The sequence below is a fragment of the Phoxinus phoxinus genome (genome assembly GCF_949152265.1).
Source record: "Phoxinus phoxinus genome assembly, chromosome: 4".
NCBI lineage: Eukaryota > Metazoa > Chordata > Actinopteri > Cypriniformes > Leuciscidae > Phoxinus > Phoxinus phoxinus.
The window spans coordinates 1,705,717-1,727,867 of record NC_136879.1 but is presented as its reverse complement, the minus strand read 5'-3'; the positions used below and the strand labels follow the sequence as shown (position 1 = coordinate 1,727,867).

The 22,151-nt window shown below is 42.5% G+C and overlaps 1 protein-coding gene across 1 annotated transcript in view; it reads right to left on the bottom strand.

Annotated features, from left to right (window-relative positions):
• Nucleotides 1–1,698: 1,698 nt before the first annotated feature.
• Nucleotides 1,699–22,151, bottom strand: part of LOC306996787 (uncharacterized protein) — a 135,145-nt gene continuing 114,692 nt past the window's right edge. The window contains exon 2 of the mRNA XM_079609682.1: nucleotides 1,699–2,577. Coding sequence (XP_079465808.1) covers nucleotides 1,703–2,577 — 875 coding nt within the window. The 3' untranslated portion in view covers nucleotides 1,699–1,702. The remainder of the gene's footprint in view (nucleotides 2,578–22,151) is intronic.

Genomic DNA, 22,151 nt, shown 5'->3' with positions numbered 1-22,151 from the left:
CTAATTGTGGTTTCTTAATAAGAGGTTTTATAACTGCCAGCTTGAACGTTTTTGGAACATGTCCTAAAGATAGAGACGAGTTAATAATATTGAGAAGAGGCTCTTCCACTACAGGTAACACTTCTTTCAGTAGTTTACTGGGTATTGGATCTAATAAACATGTTGTTGGTTTAGATGCAGTAATAAGTTTATTTAGCTCTTCCTGTCCTATAGTTGTAAAGCACTGTAGTTGTTCTTGAGGGGCGATAATTGAGGCTGAATCATAAGACGCTGTCAAAGATTGTACATTTACAATTGTGTTTCTGATGCTTTCTATTTTCTCAGTGAAGAAATTCATGAAATCATTACTATTAAGATGTAACGGAATATTTTGTTCAGGTGATGTCTGTTTATTTGTTAATCTAGCCACAGTGTTAAATAAAAACCTTGGATTGTTTTGGTTATTTTCTATTAGTTTGCGGAGATGCTCAGCCCTGGCTGCTTTTAGAGCCTTTTTATAACGTGACATACTGTCTTTCCACGCGATTCTAAAGACCTCTAAATTAGTTTGTTTCCATTTGCGCTCTAAGTTACGAGTTTCTCTCTTGATAACATGCGTAGCACTGTTGTACCATGGTGCTTTAGTTTTCTCTCTAACCTTTTTTAATCTAATTGGTGCAACAGTTTCTAATGTACTAGAGAAAATGGTGCTCATACTGCTAGTCATTTCCTCTAGCTCATCTGTTAGTTTGGGTTCACTGAGGAGCGGAGATAGATCAGGTAAGCTATTCAAGAATCTATCTATAGTAGTTGGAAGGATTGTTCTGCCTGGTCGATAACGCGGCGCAACATGGCACATTTCAGCCGTACGTAGTATGCAAGTTACCATGTAATGATCAGTGACATCATCACTTTGCGGTATAATATCTATATCGGTTGGATCGGTTCCATATGATATAATTAAATCTAGAGTATGATTAAGACGATGAGTGGGACCACTAACGTTTTGCTTGACCCCAAAGGAGTTTAATAAATCTGTGAACGCAGCCCCTAACGCATCATTTGTGTTATCAACGTGTATGTTGAAATCTCCAACAATTATTGCCTTATCGACATTGACTAATAGATCTGAGAGAAAATCTGCAAACTCTTTTAAGAAATCAGCGTAAGGCCCTGGTGGTCTATATACGGTAGCCAAGGCTAGAGATAATAAGGATTTCTTTCTTACATCTGGGAGCGTAACATTTAGCACAAGTACTTCAAACGAATTAAACCTGTGGCCTGTTTTCTGAGTAACATTAAGAATATCTCTATAGATTGTTGCAACACCGCCGCCACGACCAATCAGACGGGGCTCATGCTTATAACCGTATCCTGGTGGAGTGGACTCATTAAGACCGAAATAATCATTTGGTTTAAGCCAGGTTTCAGTAAGGCAGAGTACATCGAAGCTATTATCAGTGACCATTTCATTTACAATAACCGCTTTAGGTGTAAACGATCTAATGTTTAGAAGACCTAGCTTTAGAAATTGTTTTTGTTCACTAATATTGAGATTTTCTGGTTTAATCACAATTAGATTTTTCTTAGATCCTGCAGTAGATTTATTGTTTGGCCTCACTAAACGAGGAATAGACACAGTTTCTATATAGTGTTCTACACTGGTTTTTATATCAATTAATTTGGGACAGCAAAGAATGTGATTAGGACTTTGACTTACTAGTCATATGGTGTGTAACGTCTTTGAGATGTTGTCCGACAGAACAGCCGCTCCGATTCTGCTGGGGTGCAGGCCATCAGCACGGTAGAGCCTAGGTCGCTCCCAAAACAGATTCCAATTATTTACAAAGAGCAGTCTCTGTTCATTACACCATGACATCAACCACTCATTTAGTGCAAACAATCTACTGAACCTTTCTTGTCCTTGTCGGTACGTGGGAAGCGGTCCAGACACGACGATCTTTGCTTCAGGCGATGTTCTGCGTACCGTCTCGATCAGGCTCCTGTAGTCCCTCTTCAGAACCTCCGTCTGCCGCAGCCTGATGTCGTTCACCCCCGCGTGCAGCACGACAGCTCCGACGCGCTCGTCACCGTTCAGGATCTCGGGGACCTGCGCAGCGACATCGAGAACACGAGCACCAGGAAAGCAGTGAGTGCGCACCATACCTTTACCTGAGGTAGCGCGGACATGCCGGACCATGGAACTGCCGATGATCACAGCGTCGTCGCGTTCCGTCTCGCGAAGAGGGGAGAAGCGGTTCCGGGTGGAGATCTCGAAGACCGGGAGGGGCGGAGAGGTCCTTGCTCTGGTCCTGGCTCGTGTCTTCCGCTGTGGCATCATCCAGGGTCCATGGTGCTGTGTCGGTGTCGGGGTAAACGAAACCAGGGGTGCTCGGGTCCTGTGCAGAGAAATACACGGAGTAGAGGAGGACGGAGTCGAAAAGTTACTAACCACTGACTTGTGAGCATCGGCGCGTGATGCTTCAAGCGCTGATCGTCGGTCTCGCAGCTCGGCCTGCCTCCCCAGCAGATCACGGATCTGCTTCTCCACGGACTCCAGCTCCAACCGCACCGAATGCAGCTCAAACGTGTCCTCACCTGCACTCAGAGGTAGACACACATCCGATGTATTCGCCATTATGACAGATGAACAATAAATTAGCAGTGATGCTACCAATATCACTACTAATTTAGGACTGAAATCATGGATAGAACCCGTATCCTTCCAGTGATTCGAGTGTAAATAAGACGGTCGATAGGCGAGACCACGCGTGCAAATGCTAGCGGGCTAAGTTAACGTTAGAGATAGTAACGGAAGTTCGGAAAGTTGGATATAACCAGCGATATCAAAGCAATCCGATTGTTTTTTATAGAGAGTAGTATCGGAGATATGTTCACACGCTGGAAAAGTAGAGAAACACAACACAACAAGCGATTCGAAACACAGCACAAACTAACAGTTAAGCGATTCGAAGCACAAACACAAACAAGCGATTCGAAACACAAACTCCAAACACAACCAAAGCGGTTCGAGACACAGACACAAACTTCAAACACAAACAAGCGATCCGAAACACAAACTAACAGTTAAGCGATTCGAAACACAACACAACAAGCGATTCGAAACACAGCACAAACTAACAGTTAAGCGATTCGAAGCACAACACAAACAAGCGATTCGAAACACAAACTCCAAACACAACCAAAGCGGTTCGAGACACAGACACAAACTTCAAACACAAACAAGCGATTCGAAACACAAACTCCAAACACAACCAAAGCGGTTCGAGACACAGACACAAACTTCAAACACAAACAAGCGATTCGAAACACAAACTTCAAACACAAACAAGCGATTCGAAGCACAAGCACAAACACAAACTCCAACACAAACAGAGCGATTTCAGTGATTCGAGTGTAAATAAGACGGTCGATAGGCGAGGCCACGCGTGCAATGCTAGCGGGCTATCGTTAGAGATAATAAAGTTGGATATAACTAGCGATATCAAAGCAATCCGATTGTTTTTTATAGAGAGTAGTATCGGAGATATGTTCAGACGCTGGAAAAATAGAATGGTGCTAGGTGAAGGTTCAGAGGCAGAAATGCTAAAGCAGAGCGCCTCTACTATCCCTGGCACAGCCTAGGCCAGCTACAGAGGCGGCCCTGGTGAGGGCCAACCTGCAAGCATAGATCTACCTGAGGGCTCGGAGGAGCCACAGCCTAACAGAAAAATAGTTATTATTATTTCACACAACAGGCTGCAGAATCGCTCAGCCCAATGAAAACCCAGACAGAGCTCAAGGGGGCGATGTACTCAGGGAGGAAGTCAAACGGCCCGTGGGCCGGACATATAGATCTATCTGAAGCTCAAGCGTCAGTCAAACTCAGATCAAAAAATCCTAATTGAGAGAGACCAACTACTCTACCCTAAGGTGGCTAAGAGCCCGAGGGCCAGCACATTTCACAAAAGAAGCCCCAACAGATGGTGCTTCTTCCTATCGTTAAAGCCACCTACAGGGGAACTTCAGGGCCCCAATAATCCAGATTTTTCCTCCTTACCTTATTCTTTCTGCATTGACATGCCCATGACTCTATACAGGGAACGAGGTCTGTAGAGAGATACATATTAGTATACATTCTTCAGAAATTACTCTTAAGAAGACCAGACAGCTCACCTGCGGCGTGCGGAGTGAAGACTCGCCAGGTAGTTTCTTATGAACCTGGGGTCCATCACTTTACATGCCTGAAAGAGGCGCTCTCACAGGCCAAGCCTAGGCGGGCCATCAGAACATCGTTCTCATCATAGGCCCCGCCCCAGGCCTGATGTGATGAACGCCTGGGGAGTCGGAAGCAGGAGAGGGCAGATTTGATGACCCTCGGAAGGAGTTATCCTTCAGCGGCGCTGACGCTTCTGCTGGATAACATCCCTCAAATCCCTCCTGTTGCGGGAGTCACACCTTTTCTGTGCCCTGCTCCTACCTGGAGGGGGCGCACGAGAGGTGACACTGGCTCGCTGGCCCCGCCTCTGGTCCTCAGACCGGGATGGGCCAGGTCCTCCCGCCTGCCTGGGCGCGGACCCGGATCTCAGCGGTATGCATGTTTTAAATGCTGCTGAGCGCGCCTTTGCCTCCCTGAACTTCCCCACCACCGCCTCTACGGAGGTGCCGAAGAGTTCAGAGGGCGAAACCGGCGAATCAAGGAGAAAGGACTTCTCTTTCTCCCCGATGTCGGCAAGATTTAACCACAGATGTCTCTCCGTGGCCACCATTGCTGCCATCGACCGGCCGATCGAAGCAGCGGTTTGTTTGGTGGCCCGGAGAGCAAGATCTGTGGTGCGGCGCAGCTCAGCCACCGCCTCAGGGGACAACCCTGCCCCCTGGTCGAGATCCCTCTATAGGTCGGCCTGGTACGCCTGCAGGACCGCCATGGTGTGCAGGGCAGCACCAGCCTGACCTGCTGCCGAGTATGCTCTACCATTCAAACGAGCCGTAGTTTTCAGCGGTTTGGATGGTAGGGTTGGAGCTCTCAGTGTCGACGCCTGTCCAGAGACGAGATAGTTCGCAAACGTCTCGTCAATGGGCGGCATCGACACATATCCATACTCTCCGATCCCCTCGACATCAGCGAAACTAGCCCGCTGATGCCGGTGAATACGGGCAGAGTATGGATTCTTCCATGCCTTCTCGACCTCAGTGTGGAGGTCGGGGAGAAATGGAAGGCTCACCTGGGCTGGTGGTCTATGGCCGGGGAGAAACCGATCATCGAGCCTGCCACGAGCGGTTTCTCCTCTAGCGCGCTGCCATGGCAGCTGCAGCTTGCCGGCGGCGCGCTCCATCACATCCACCAGCTCTGCATACACGGGGCAGGATGGCTGAGGAGGTTCAGGATCCACCTGACTCTCAACCTCCTCAGCCATCTCCTGCGCGTCCTGAAGAGCACTAGCTGCAGGAATAGTCGGTGAAAGGCTATCATCATCCACCTGCAGCTCACCCTCGTCAGTTGTCGAGTCATCTGAGAGGTTTACAGCCCTCTCAAGGTGATCGACAAGCTCCATCTGGGAGCCCCATGACGCAAGTCGCCGCTCTGCCTCGGCACGAGCGGGACCTGAACCACGGGGTTTCCCAGATGCTGACCCCCCTTCACTCGAGAAGAGGGACAGACGAGAGCGGAGCGTTTTCAAGGAAAAACGCTCACAGTTTGCACAGGAAGCTCCCTCGAGAACCTCCCGTGCGTGCTCTTCACCCAAGCAGAAAACGCACAGCTGGTGTGTGTCCTCCGGCGTCAAATATCGAGGACACGGGTCGGCACACTTCTGAAAGCAACTAGCTTTTGCTGCATGCTTCATTTCTCCGTATTTTTAATTTGCGTTTCAAACATACAGTCCCTGAAGACGAAAAGATGATTTGTCATGTTTGCAAGGCGCCCTTATATACTTCCAGGTCGCACGTTAATCATTCACGTAATGATTCACGGGCTGTCGCCGGTCAATGTGATTGCCGTGATTTGATTGTGATTTCAGACACCTGTCACGCCTGAGGCGTTCCCCATAGCGTCGATGACGTATTGTTGAGTTCCCTTCGAAAGGGAACAATAAATTCTACTTAAACTCCAGGGATGATTAAATCCAGCTACAACTAAAGAAATAACAGCAAAGGTTTTGCATGCTTTTTAACTAACAAACACCCCTTGGGTTGAGATACTTACTGTAGTCATGTGGCGGGAGAAATGAGTGGTAAAAGCGCAGTGATTATGGGTAAGAAGCGTGCGTAACGTGACGTATCGTTGCCGTGGTAACGACTGAAAGTCTTCTGATTCATAATAATAATAATTATTAATAATATTCTCTGCTATGACAGACAATACATTTGAAAAGAATAAAATATCGTAAATGGTTTAATAAAGTAAAGGGAACAATCTATTTAACAGAGCCTCGGGCCATTTTTTAAAACTACATCTATAAATGGATTATATCACAAACAATTTATTGTTATTTAGACAACAAAAATTAACTAATACACTACAATAACGTATAAAAGGAGCACGTTTCGTAAACTAAAAAACAACATTTACCGCTGCCCATTGTGACGTTGTTGAACCAGGGAATTTGTGTGTCCACCACGACAAATAAGCCTCATTGACTTTGTATGGGTGTTGTTTTCGTGGTGTCGACACGTAATTGTAACACATTACGTGCCACCACCACGCAAATCGGGGTTAAGGGGTCGTGTTCATTTCACATAATTCTGTGAGATCAGGTTGTCCTGGCAGATCGCAGGTCAAGTCCTCACAGACGTGTAAAATTAAATTGTGATTTACACTTAAAGCTGCAGTCCGTCGTTTTTCCTCTTTGTCGCCATCTCTGTTAGAAATCTGCAATTGCAGTTATTCGCGGATTTATTAACTGTGCGTGGGTAGTAAATCGGCATGAAACAGCGCGGATGAACACAATGTATGGCTGCCGCGTCGCTATGGATACTGTAACGTTACTGTCATCAGCAATCTCAGAGTATACTTTTTGAAAGTGTCAACATTAGAATTTTCATCGGAAAATGTCATCTGAACAAGTAAGTAACATTCACTTTTGTTCTGACCAAATTCGGGGGGTGGGGGGAAGCATTGCAGTGGGCTATATCATGCTGATTAAATCTAACGATTGCTTATATCACGTCAAAACGTGACAAATATATTTTTTCTGTAGCCAATCTGAAGTCCGAAGTCTTTGGGTTTTACAACTGGTGAATCTCCAGTTGTCCCTGGTGATTGTCGCTTTAAACTTTCGGGATCCGCCATACCAAGTGCTAAGCTAAATCTCCACCATCATCCACACACGCTAGCCGGGGACTCCTTCTCTATGTGTACAGAAGTGACGTAATGACGCAAAGACATGCTCGAAATTCCCGCGGAAATCCACCAGTACCACTGGAATTAAAATAATTATTACAAGCTTACCGTTTTGAATCGAGGTAAGGCAAGCAGATCGTTTTGAACACTGGCTGGTTACGTTTTTTTTCAAAAATGTCTTTTTTGATATTTTTAAACCCAAAAAAGTGCCGGACTGCAGCTTTAAATAAGCGTGAAAAAATCGATAAGAGGAATCGAATTTTTTATTTTATAACAATAATCCGAATCCTAACCTTAGGTATCCGATTTCAGGATACATTGATCGATTTTAGACTCCCAACCCATATAGCAAAATGAACGCGCAGGCGCTTCCACCGACTTAAAATAGTAAATAATAAAATGATTATCATTCTGACCTTATAAGTGTCTACATATGCAATTTATGTTTATAAAATCACATTTACTAATCAAGTAACTTAACGTTAGGCTAGCTATCAACATGAAGGAATCCGCTTCTGATTACAGACGTTATTTATAACATAATTAAGCCGCGGGCAGGTATTCTAAACTAACGTTAACCTGTTACTGATATTTGGTTTGCATAAAAAATATAAAGATTCATTACTAACCAGATATATGGCGAAACGTTGCCGACAGACACGACGCGATGCAACGGCCTGCGCTCTCAAAGTTGCTCAGGGAACTGAAGAGTTCTTCACAAAATGGCAGCTTGTGGTTATTTTTCGCGGTCATTTCGTACTACTGTATTTAAATTTACAATAACATGTCCCAAACTACATTGAAACCTATAGTATCATATATTGTACAGCTTAAAGTAAAATGTTGAGAATAAATTAAATTGAATATCGAAATCGTGGTCAGCTAAAATAACTTTAAAGTTAGCTAGAATCCATGTTATGCATACAAATAATAAGATGTATTACTTACCAGTAGAATAAGTTCCAGGTCGACAGAAAAGAGAGACGATGCACACTGACATGACAGTCACAGAAAAACTCGTTCAAATGCGCTCTCTTGCACCCCCCACTGACAGAAATTAAAATTGTCAATGGTCCCCCAGTCCAGAAAATGTTTTATGGAAGAATAACTTTAGTAGGCTAGCAAATTTACCTGCGGAATTGTGTGTGGTGGTTTTTCGCGGTCAATTTGCACTGCTGTATTTAGATTTACAGTAACTGATAATTTCCCAGAATGCACTGAAAATCTACAGTAACATACTGTCAACTCTGTGCACAGTACATAACTGTTGAAAATACAAAATAATACTGTGAAAACAACTAAATCTACTGTAACTTACTGTACATAGGTTATACAGTAAGAAACTGTTGAGAAAAACAGTATAATGCTGTGAAAACAACATAAATCATTTACAGTGCATCTATGAATGGGTAAATTAAGTTATTACATTTAAAATGTCTTAAAGGATCATGCACAACTGTGAAATAAAGATTAAATACTAATTATATAAAGATGAAATAACTTGCATTTAAAAAGGTAACAAACACAATGTAGAGATGCCTGGAGCTGTTGCTTCTGTGAGATATCTCCTGTCCTGCAATGACCTTACCTGTGCCTTCGGATGGCCTATATTATCCTCGGTCATTAACATATGTATAGGTGATCAAAGATGGAGGTTCGGCCAACTTGTCACATGCAATCTTAATATGTCATTTATTGCAAAGTGGGAAAAAATGGAACACTGCATTTATAAGTTCACAAAGAGCATACAAATTTGTACAAATAATCCATAAGGGTCAAATAATATGTGCAAATAATATAATATCCCATAAGGTGGTCAGGAGCTGGGCCATGTCTCCACAAGCAAAGGGGCCCCAAACACAATACAGTCCACACTGAACACTGTAACCTCAAAAATTGGTTTTCACTTAATGGATTCTTAATCTTATCTATCTAATATCCTCAATATACACAATGAACTCCACAGGAACATGGTTGTGTCTTCATAAACTCGACTAATCTAAGCCAGTGTACCTTAATGGGCCATTAACACCTAGCCTAGCCAGGATCTGATTCAGAAACCTGTTTGGCAAGTTGACTTGGGGGCTTGCTCCAGGAGGCCCTCTCCCTCCAGGATTTATCCCCAGCCAAAGTGCAGCCTTTTATTAAATTCAAAACATAAACATTTAGTGCAAAGGTTACAAAAACGTTCTTTAATGAATAAATAATCTTAAAATGTAGACTCGTGATATTAAACACACACACACACACACATACAAATTTGAGGTAAAAGTTTTTTTTTTTTTTTTTTTTTTAAATATATTAAGATAGAGATATATAGAACACACACACACAAATTTAACAAGTTAATGACTTGGACAGTGTGTGTGTGTTAAATAGCACAAGTGATAACATTGTAAGATTTTCTATTTACATAGTTCATTGTGAATAATCAGAAGTTTATAAACAATATGTGTTCTGATATAACTGATGTACATTATAGCTATTACTTATGAATAATTAGCCTTGAAATTAGATATTTTGAGCAGCTGGATCTTTAAAATAATTTTTTTTGCTGGATTATATTAAACTTTACCACAGTAAATACAATAACCATTTAGGAAAAAATGATGACAGACAAAAAGTGTAAATATATTTATTAGAAAAAAAGCACACAAAGATATAATAACAATATAATAACAGAATAATAATATAGAAAAACAATAGATTAATAATATTTCAACAATAAAGAACGCACTAAAAACCACACTGAATTAAAGAGAAGAAAAAGGTCAAATGTAAAAATGTAAGGGGAAAAGTCATCTTTTTCTGCGGCGCTTTTCAAGGGATTTCTTGACCTTCTTCGCCGCCTCTTTTGTCTTTGACAGAGAAACTATTTTCTTAATTTTTACCGGCGAGATCCGCCGTGGTCTTAGCCTCGCCTTGAGGCCCAGAGGAGTCAGGACCACCCTCAGCTTCTTGAGCTCCACCTGAGCCGCCATTTCTCCAGAGCCTTGTTGTGAACTCTCATCCTGTCAAATACATGGAGAACAATTTATCAGTCTGCAAATCAAGACAACATCTATGGATGTAGTCTCAGTACATGATATCAGTTTACCTTATTGGACCCTGGAGTGGACACCACTGGCTCTGGTACAGCATCATCTGGGCTGGTGCTGCTCGACGTCACGTCAGAATCCATCTTTGACCGCTTGCGGAGCTGAGGTGCACTTTTCCGGGGCCGCTCTCTCTTCTGCGGTGATGGGGCTGTCTCGGGCGGTGAACGCTCCTGTCCCTGGAGCGCCGTCTGGAAAAGCAACCGGTGCTCGACGGCCTGCTTCACCGACAAGTTTGTCACATAAAACTTGTCAGCCGTGCGCACTTCATGGCACATGAACTTGGCCAGCTTTTCTCTGTCTTCAGACGCGTGCGTGAACTTGGCCTACAAACACAGAGGAAAAGAAGGGAAAACAAAGGAAAATTGGTAAGATAAAACATTACGCAGTGATAACCAAAAATATGTGCTCATGTGAGAAGACACTTACGTGGCTGGCGATTGACGTTCTTGCGTCAGTGAAGGTCGGGCATCCAGGGAGGGCCATCTCCTTCCACGCCTCCTGGAAATAGTGATTAAAATTTTTACACGGGTTGGGCTGCGAGGTAAAAAAAAAGAATTTGGCATCCTCCCCGCCCGGTAGTTTGTCCTTTAAGGCCAGAAACTGATTGGCCCAGGCGTATTCATGGTCGAGAAGGGCAATCTGTGCTGGCCCAAATGCTCTATTGGTCTTGTGGCTGCATACCTGATCTCACACACACACACACACAAAAAAAAATAGACAGTTAAGAACAGAACAGATAAATACAAGTCCCCAAAACATTTATGTATATAAATGACAAACACTCACGTTTATGACATGCGCCTTCTCATTGTGTGAATATCGTGCCCCCTGCACCTCCTGGATAGTCATGTTGGTCAGGACTAGGGTTGGGAACCGAGAACCGGTTCTTATCCAGAACCGGTACTGTTTTTGAAGAAATACTGGAACCGTGTGAAATTCATAGGTTTCGGTTACGAAAACGGTTCTGGTGGAGGAAGGGCTGGAAGCTAATCCGCTTAGCGACGTCTCACCTCATATTAAAATAGTAATGAATGCACTGAAAAGCCCTCGCGCTACTCAAATACGTTTTGCATCAAATATCAACGCAGAGAGAGAGAGAGAGAGAGAGAGAGAGAGAGAGAGAGAGAGAGAATTAAAGACAGTCAGAGCTGCACGATTAATCTTTAAAAGATATCGATTCAAACACCCACGCGATCTTATTCCTAAATAACAAAAACCTCACCCCTGAACATTCAAACCTGTTTGCGCTGTTGTTGACCCAGAGAGAGCAGTTGTCAATATGAAACGGCTTTACTATCAGTATCGATATTTATGTTACAAATAGTCAAATGATCACAGAAGTACTGAGATAAAAGTTTATAATTCGAGTATAAACAATATCGAGTGTATTGATTACATCTGATGCTTCAAAACATTCATAAAGACGCAGTCCGTAACTTCTTTGTGTTCAGAATTTACAAAATGTATAGAATGAGCGAGTGCATCATGAATGCCTTTTTTTCAAACCGTGTTTTTGTCTTATCCTGAATTACTACGTTAAGCCTGCAATAAGCGTTTATACTTGGACTATACTTTAGACTGGTGAATCGCAGCCGCTGCGGAGTAACGTTAGCCCAGTGCCTGCGTGACTCGTCATAGACATAAATAGAGAGAAGTAGCTCCGGCTACAATTTTCTTCCGCAAGACGCGAGCAGTTCTGTTTATTAACTGCTAGAGCGCTGATTTATCCAGTAATGAAACAAGTAAAGTCTTTATGAATCAATCATTCAAAACTATTTAAAAAATAATCTGTTCTACACACATCTTACATTCAAGCATATTCTACCCCTTCTGAGAGGTATTCTCCACTGCTGGAAATAGAGTAAGCTAGGAGAGGTCCCAAATTATTCTAGAGAATGCAGACATTTTTATTTTCCTTCAGAAAAAATATAATTTTTTTGCAAAAATTGCTTAATAATATGTTGAATTTGTTGACATTACCAGTCTGTTAAACTCATTTGACAAGTATAAGAAATAAACACAAAAGGATTGTGGATTTTTCACTTACTACTATTTTTTTATTAGTTGTTTTAATATTTTTTTATTGAATGGGAACCGGAACCGGAACCGGAACCGGAAAATTTCTTACGATTCCCAACCCTAGTCAGGACACCTCCCCTGTGGCCGTAGAGGGACACCAGGAAGGCCGAAAAGTGAACCATAGAAGCGCCACAGGTTTTTGTACGAGGGGTCCCTCTCCAAACTCTCTAAAAACAATAACAACGAGGAGCAAAATCTCAGCAATTAAATGGCAAATAAATGTTTACAGTTAACTCCTTGAGAGTACAAGTTGAAATGTTTCAATAAAAAACTTACCCAGAAGTTCAGGGATGGCTTTTGATGCCAGCTCCTGGCACTTCAGGAGGGTCGCCTTTGACAAAACTCTGTCCTCCTTCCAAACCTTCACCGCCACCTGATGGATGGCCACGCCCCTGCCCATGCTCTTCAGGACCCGGCGCATCTCCCGGCGCAGCCCGATGAGGACAGTCCTACTTAGGCGGCAGGAGGTTGGAGGCGTTTCAGAAATGTAGTCAATGAACTGGGCCACATTCTGGGCATAGTGCTTCACAGTTGTCTCCTTCATGTGCGACTGCCTAAGGCCCCGTTTACACGATGGGAAAACGCAGATATTTCTCTGCGTTTTGGCCTGTCATTTACACGAAAACGCCGTTTTTATCCCAGAAAACGATCATTTCTAAAAACTCCGGCCAAAGTGGAGATTTCTGAAAACGCCGGTTATGTGTTGCCGTGTCAACTGGGAGAAACGGAGTTTTAGGTTCTCTCTTGTCGATTCTGAGGATTCTGATTGGCTTGCATGGCTTTATCCTTCTCCCTACACTGCCGCCCATAGGTTTAGCATAGTTATAAAGGCGCTCGACGGCGTATTTATGCGGGTTGTGTGCACGATGTTATTATTGAAAACGGAGGGGGAGAAATATTCGTTTCTCTAAATACCCGGCTATGTGTAAATGTGGCATAAGAGAAGAGATCCATCTGCACACAGACCAAAAAAAACAACAACATCAGATATCAGGAAACACTCAATTCAAAGTACCATCACATACGCAAACTGTCTTGAAGTGCACAGATCGGCTGATCATGTACAGAATTAGGTTTGCAGCAAAAACACAAAATTCAAAAAAGAATCCCATAAGAAATCTATTTGACAGCATCACATCACAGCTGTTAAAAGTGCAACATCATTAGCCTTACAACTTCAGGACCACAGACAGCTCTATTTTACTATTTAAACTTCAGAACACAAGAAGAACAAGACTTACTTATGTATCCTTGATGTCTCATTTAAAAAGCACAGGCTGGCGAGGTTTGTCTTGCCTTCTGACATATAGCCAAGAAATTTCTTTATTCTATAAATCTTCCCGCTCACATTTTCCCTCATCTTGTAAGAAGGATCCAGGCCTTCTTGGTGGCTCCTATATTCTTCCAGCAGCGAATCTGTACACAAAGAATGAGGAAAATAAAGAGACTGTCAGCACAGTCACAGCCTTTCATAAAACATTTAACACACACACACACATATTTAATCGAGATTAATCGCATCCAAAATGAAAGTTTGTGTTTACATAATATAACCTCCTTTTTAGCACCCGGTACCGCCGGGTAACAGTTTTGAGGGCACCTGACAGGGTGTCGATTTGCTGATTTAAATCGCTGATCTGTGCCCTCATCTTTGCTACTCGGCGGTTACAAGAAGAATTACCGCAGTCCTTGTCCTCCTCATCCTCCTCAAAAACTGGCACAACATCTTCCTCCACCAAGGGGTATTCAACAGATAGCAGGTCGAGACCATTGGCACCTCTGGCTGAGACGCCCTCAGCACACTCAAGATCTCCAGCACTCTTACCCGCTTGCTGGAATTCACGTATTCGTCCTTGGGTGCCTCGGATATTTCACAATGCAACTTCATGCGACGGTCCAGGCGAGAAGTGTCCTTTCCACAGCCAGGCACCGGACAGCGTCCTTGGCGGATGTTGACCCTTCCGGACTCCAAAGAGAGGAGCAATTTCCTCTCTTCTACATTTCTTACATTATGAAATATTTTTAAGTGTTGGCCTAGTCGTCCAAACAAACGGCAACACAACGGACACGATTCTACAGGCATGGCTGATACAATCAGAATAAGAAGATTGCTGAGTTCAGGATACACATGATGTTTTATTAACAAGGTTCGGGAGGAACACGTTCTAATGATCAAGCAATCAAGTAACTCCAACCAGCTGTCATCAATCAGTAATCAACAGATCCACTCAATCAGCATGAGTAAAGCCTATAAATATTCACAGTCAACTCACCCTTATTCCTCGACAGTTTTCAGCATCCCTCCACCACCCCATCTCCTCACACTTGCATGGCTATCTTAGACGGGGGGAGTACTCTGGGTTCGGGCCCAAATTCCGAGCTCGGAGCCCTCCCCCTGGACAGCACGCCAAATACGCATAAACCTTTACTCTCTGATCATTCGTAAGTGTGAACTCGTGAAGTACTGCTGATGCTGAAGGTTCAGGGATCTAGAGAGTTGTGTCATGTAAAAACTCTGAACAGAGGACTTGTCTCATGAGTTCCCTCCCACTGAAGGCATAATTTCAATATAACTTAAAGGAAGTTACAGTGCAATTACTTTAAATTTGACTAGGGTTGGGAAGGTACAATTTCAAGTAATCCACTGTTATTACATGCAAAATTACTTAAAGTTATACTAGCAGGTGCGTGCTGATAATTTCAAGTAAATCAATGCAACTACATGCACCTTACTTCAAAACTGACTAGGGTTGTGCTTACAACATAGAAGGAGACAAATTTTATAATCAAAGCCATTTATTAAAATTGAAAGAAACATTTGGTGCAAAAGTAAAAAAAAAATAGAATCATTTTTTTTTTAAATGCAAAGTGCTAATAAACAAAACACACACACACACATTTAAATATATAAGAAAAATATATAAAACTTATAAGACAGATGTTTAAAATAGTTATAATTATTATATTTATAATGGTATATATATATATATATATGTATATAATATAATTATTATATATTAGCCATTTATTCTAATTCCAGTAAACTCTCAAAGTCCAAAGTGGCCAAATCTTCAGGTGAGTGTAAAGGATCTGTCCCTGTAAAAACAAACCATCATCTGTTAACATTCCATTCAGATAATACAATAGAGACTAATTACTAATGTTATGACAAATGAACACCTACCCTGCAGCAGAAAAGACCCATCCTGCAAGTTGGCTGGACAGTCATCTCCTTCTGGGACAAAGTTGTCAGGCAGGGGTGGCAATTCACCTGTTAAATTATTATTTTTTAAAGTCTCATTCTGTACAATAAAGTAATTTTAGATTGCAGATTGGTCACTTACTTAGTAATTAAAAAAAATCATCGTCCAGCTGGGAAGATGGCACTTCTGCTGCTGCATTTAACCCTCCCATGATGTCTAGGGTGCTGGCCATGGGGATTTCGGGGTCGGTTTCCCTCAGCCTGTTCAGCTGCTCCAGGGTCACCTTCCACTTCATCTCTTTTACCATTTCGGCAGCCATAGGAGACTAAAAAAACAGTTAAGTGTAAAAAAAAAAAAAACCACGATGTAACAACACAGTGAAGAAATGTTTAAAGAAAGGTTTACATTACACAACTTTTTGAATATCTTTCTTAAAACAATAAACAAGCTTCTTTGGATAGAGGAACAGTTGAGAGGCTAATTACCGTTAGATTTTGGTGTCCCTTGGTTAAATGCAGTTGGATGAATGCATATTTATTTGAGCAAACAGGACAGCTCAAATTCCTCAATTTGACCCGTCCTCTGGCCCATCTGATTAATATCTGACGCTCCTCCAGATTAATAATGTTGTGTGCAGACCTCAAATGATGCCTTAAATGAGCAACATTTGAGGGGCACAGGGGACATTCCATCACCATCTATGAATGTGTAAATTAAGTTATTTCATTTAAAAAGAATCATGATGGCAGCTGTACTCAATTTTACAGTATTGTGTCATTCAGGCAAACTCACAGACACTCAACAACTCATATGGCTCTTCAACATCATCCCACCACAATGATGGAGGCCGTCTATACCAACTCTACGCCTGTATGTGTCAGGGATCAATCAGGTTCATTCACACCCACTGCACAAAGATCACAATCACCTGAGTATTAACCACCTGCACCTGTCGTCTAATCCAGCACCACTGAGCACTACAAAAGAGCACACTTCTCATCCAGTCTCTGTCGAACCAGGAACCGACCTGCTAACATTCTCTCTGTGATTCCCAGATCCTTCTATTCATCTGTTCCAGTGTGACTCCACAGAATTCCGGCACAAGGACTTACCGACTGCTTCTCTCCCAAGACCCTGCGTTTCCTCCTGGATACTCCCCGATTCTCCTGTGATCCTTCCCTGTGTTTCCCGGTTTGCACATCCTTTCTACATCCAAGCATATCTCTGCAAGATATCATCACACTATCATTCCACTGCATATTATATCCTGCATCTGCCCGTTTCATCTGACGCTCACCTGCCATTCTCCTATTAAAGCTTTCTGAATCCAACTTACCTTGTTGTCCTAGTGTATATCCTGACAGTATGGGCTACGAGAAAATTTTCCAAAGCTATTCAACATCACCCAGAGACAAAATGATGTCAGCTGTACTCATTTTTACAGTATTGTGTCAATGAGGCAAACTCTCGCGACGCGTTTTGAACTTTCCCAAGGTTCAAATAAAGACTATTCAACTTACACAGATGACTGATTATCTTTTTTTTTTTTTTTTTTTTTCATAAATGAACATTTCTACCCAGATAGCACACCTTCGTCGGGCCGACGTACGAAGTTCCATTGACGCGATGTCGCTCAGAGAGCGTTTGCTAATCGGCAATATGTCGCCGCAACATCAGCATCTGATCGCAAATGATCTCCGGCCGATGTTTGAACGATGCAAAAGCTGTAAATCCCGGCCGCTCTGCATGGGCTTATAGGACTTTTATTTATAGGTCGAACCTTTCGGGCTACTCCTTTACAAGACACCATGCTGCTTTCATTGACGCGCACACACACACAATTTTTTATTCTCAGAGAGCGGAGATCACGCAGCACAACATTCAGGAGCACAGAAACTAGTCAACGCTGCCCGCTACTTTCATTCATAAAATAGCTTCAATACTGAACACGTCAACTTTCATCCCTCAAAATAGCCATACATCCTTTGAAAAAAATTATTTGGGCATTTCCAATTTGGCCAATTTTCTAATAGTTTACTTATTATCATTGTTATTATTATTTACGTATAAGACTTGTCCCCCTCAATGTAGCCTATATACAGCCCTGGGGCTACTTGACTATCCAACATGAAAAACAATATGAAAAAAAGTAGGTTAAGCTATATGTCATCGAAAAAAATTATCTTCTTATTTTTGTGTGTGTAACTGTCTCTAGTATAATAAACAGACAGACACAATTCAAAGTTAAGACGCTTTAATAAAACAAAAAATAACTCCAGGAGAAGGGATTAAAAAGGAACAGGATCAATGTAGCCCCTCGATAGGTTCTTCCTGGCAGCCTGGCACAGAGTGAAAACAATATAGGTAAAATTAGTTTAGACCTTTTTTTAAATAAATAAAAAATAGCCTACTACATCAACAAATACGTTTTGTAATCTCTATAGCCATCGATATCATTCAGCACCATCGCCACGGAGGCACGGACAGGTTACGTCGTAAAAAATTGTATTTAAGTTTCCTTTTCATATTTATTTAATATGTTGAATTAAAATTCTCATAGAGAAAGGGGATTTTTTTTTTATTATAACAAAAAAGATATGGATAAGATTCACGTTTTTATGTTAAATCTTATCTTATTACTTGGTAAGTTTTACATAAATGTAAATGGTCTAAAATGGTATGTTGGGTTCCTCTGTCCATAGAACGTTTGAAAAGTACCTGACACAACTGGCACTTCAAACGGGACGGGTTCTATGGTCAGATGAAACAAAAAAATAGCTTTTTTGGCAGCAAACACTTAAGATGGGTTTGGTGCACACAGGGATAAAAAAGTACCCCATGTGTAAAATTAATTACTCTGCTGTATATTTAATGCTGTGGGCCTAATTTTCTGCCAGAGGTCCTGGACATCTTGTTCAGATACATGGCATCATGGATTGGATCAAATACCAACAGATAAAAAATCGAAACCTAACAGCCGGGGCTAGAAATCTTATAACGGGCCATGTTTGGATCTTCCAACAGGAAAGTGATCCAAAAACAAATATCAAAATCAAAACAAAAGTGGGTCACTGAGCACAAAACCAAGATCTGCAATGGCCATCCCAGTCCCTGGCCTGAACCCTGTAGAAAATGAGTGGAGTGAACTGAAGAGAAGAAGCACCAACATGGATCTGGAAATCTGCAGGATCTGGAGAGATTCTGTGTGGAGGAATGGTCTCTGATCTCTTGTCAGGTGTTCTCCAAACTCATCAGGCATTATAGGAGAAAACTCAGAGCTGATATCTTGGCCAAAGGAGGTTGCAAAAAGTATTTAATAAAAGGGTGCCAATAATTGTGGCCAACGTGTTTTGGAGAAAAACATTTATTTCATAATGTGATTTAGCCCCACTTTCAATTCTCTTGCTTCAATGAAAGGTTAGAATTTTGGCAATTTTTTGAATGAAAGATCAAAAGGATAAACAATGCAGATTTATTTTTTACAGCCAGTTTTGATCATATTTACCAGGGGTGCCAACAATTTTGGCCATGACTGTATATATATACACCTCATAACATCAGTAACTCGACAGCCCTACAGAACGGTTCTCTTACGAGAGATACTCTCGTACTGCGTTGTCGTAGCAACGCATTGGGGAAAATCCTTTTCCACGAGAATACTGAAGCAAAAAATTATCCTTAATTTTGTATCAATGTAAAACGCATTGCCACAGCATACAGACCTAGGCGAGATGGCTCGCGCGCCTATTGGCTGCTGTGCGGCAAATGCTTAAGCCAATGGAGCGAGCCCATGAGTGACGTCACACCCAATGAGGGCACTTCGCGCCCTCCTGCATCACGTGCAGGAACGCCGAAACGGGCGTGCCTTAGGGCTATATATTTCGCTCACAGGCTTATGAACTCTGATTTTTAATCCTTCAGCGAAGAGCACCTCATCGCTGATCCGAGCAGAGAAGCGGCGCCGTCGAGAGAGCACATCAGCGGGAGAAGTCACGACAAGCTGCTGGCACCGCCGCCTTCGTCGCCTTCCAGCTGTGCGTTCCGGCACTAATATCCTTTCACTGTATTTGAGTGTGTGTGAGGTCGCCGGCGCGACTCACACTTTTTCTCTCTTTTGTATCTAGAGCGGCGTCTTCTTCGAGATGCCTCTCTGCGGTTCGTGCAAACGAACCACGCTCAGCGACGGGGACCGCCACGTGATTTGCGCTTCCTGCCTGGGCGAGGACATGGCCGTGGGAAGTAGGGGTGCTGCATGTGCTGCAGCACCCCCGTTGGAAAATGCAGACATTACAGCACTCTCTGACAGATGCAAATAAATAAACGTATTAAAACATTTTTTTTTTTTCCTGTTTGTTATTAACCTAAGAAGTTTATGCACGAGGAGGTTTTGAGTACAACTAAATAATTATTGACCCTTTCGCACGTACGTACAATCACACCGGTGTTATCAGTCTAGGCTGGTCCCAGTGCATGACGTGATCAACTGCTAAATTCAAATGTGCTTTCGCTTGTTGGCTGGCGCTGAGCCAGAGACAGGCGCGTTCAGAGCTGTCATATATCACAACTTTTCAGTGTTTTCAACCACATAATGTTTATTTTAGGTTTCAGACATATAAGTACTAAAAAAAAACACAATACATTTAGAGTTTGTAAAATACACACTGATGTCAAAGGAAGAGGCAATAATAATCCTTTCCATTATAATTAGACACGTTGTTTTATTCATATCAGATACACATTGTGAAAGTAACTTTAAAGTTTTACTCTATTCTTCTCCCAGTTCACCAGCCACTTAGTTTTATGTATTTCGGGAGAAGTGGATGAATTCACATGTGGTAAATCCAACAGATCCGATTCTCTGAACTGCGTCTGCGGCACAAACTAAGATGCCGTCGCCCATCGCGCATACAGCTCAACTAACGCGATCGTTATAAAGGTGTTTAAACAACAAAACACTTCCACTTGCATATATTTGACAATCGGAATATCAGATATTTAATGCCATATCTAACAAATTTGTGAATATTTTGAATAAAAAGGAAAAATGACATAAAAGCATATCATCATTCATTCAGCTCGGTTGTTGTTGCGGTGTCACGTGACAAGCAATGACGCGTCACCATGGAAACCATAAAGTGACACATTCTAAATAACGGTTTCCTTGAAAAACTCGCCCTGGGGGGTCAGCCAGAATGCATCATTGTCAACTGACCTCACGTTGAACGTCAAGGCGAAGACGTTGCAACAGTGAAGGTATAAAAATAATAATTAAAAAAACATGAAGGTATCTAGATATCAAAATGGCACAGAAAAGAATTTTGGATTTTTTTGGTACACCAGCTTCTAAAAAGAGCACGACGGAAGTCCAGAGAATACAGGAAAGCATCCCGACACCGACCAGCTCTTCGCCAGAGCCTAGTAGGCCTGCTAGTTTTGCCTCAGAGACCGCCAAGACCTGCGGTAACAACCCTCACGAGCCTGCCGCTCCTCCATGCAATGCTGCTAGCACTGGTGGTGGATTTAGCACGCTAGCTGCATTTGAGGAGCCTTTCCAGCCATCTAACTTTGTTTTTCCTAGTAGACATTTTGGAACAGAAACTTTCAATCGTGCATTCACACCAGCTTGGTTTAACAAATGGAAGTGGCTGAATTACGTGACTGAGACCAATCGAGTTTTGTGTTTTGCTTGTCTGAAAGCAATAGAAAAAAAACTTATCAATGCAGACAGTTTTAGGGTAGACAACCCATTCGTGTCAGGCGGCTTTGGAAACTGGCGTAAAGCCACTGCAAAATTCAAGGAACATGAACGATCAAAGTTACACATGGATTCAGTTCAAAGACACGCTGCTTTGGGTAATGTGCCTATCAATGCCCTCCTGTCTAATGCTCTTGCCGAACAGCAGGGGACCGCTCGACATGTTTTGGAACTACTGTTTAGATCCATCAGATTCCTGGGCAGCAAGGGGATGCCGTTCAGGGGTGACACCACACGTGATGGAATCCTTTACGAACTGATGTTGGAACGCACCTATGATCTCCCTAAAGAACGAGAATGGGTGATGAGAAGAGACAACTGGATGTCCAACACCATACAAAGTGAAATTATCCAACAGTTTGCCCATGCTATTCAGAGGGATATTGTCGCCCGTTCATCGGAATCCAGATTTTATGGATTAACAGCTGATGGGACTACTGACGTGAGCACAACAGAGCAGTTCTCGTGTAATTTGCAATTTGTTGACGGCAGCCTGGAGTCTCACAGTTTATTTTTGGGATTTTATAATGCACAGGACAGCACTGGAAAAACTCTTTTCTCCTGCATCAAGGATGTGTTTTTGAGACTGAACATTCCAATCGAACGCCTTGTAGCATACTGCTTTGATGGAGCCAGTAATATGTCCGGGTGCTTTTCAGGAGTGCAGGCTCGCCTCAAAGAATTGTGCCCTCAGT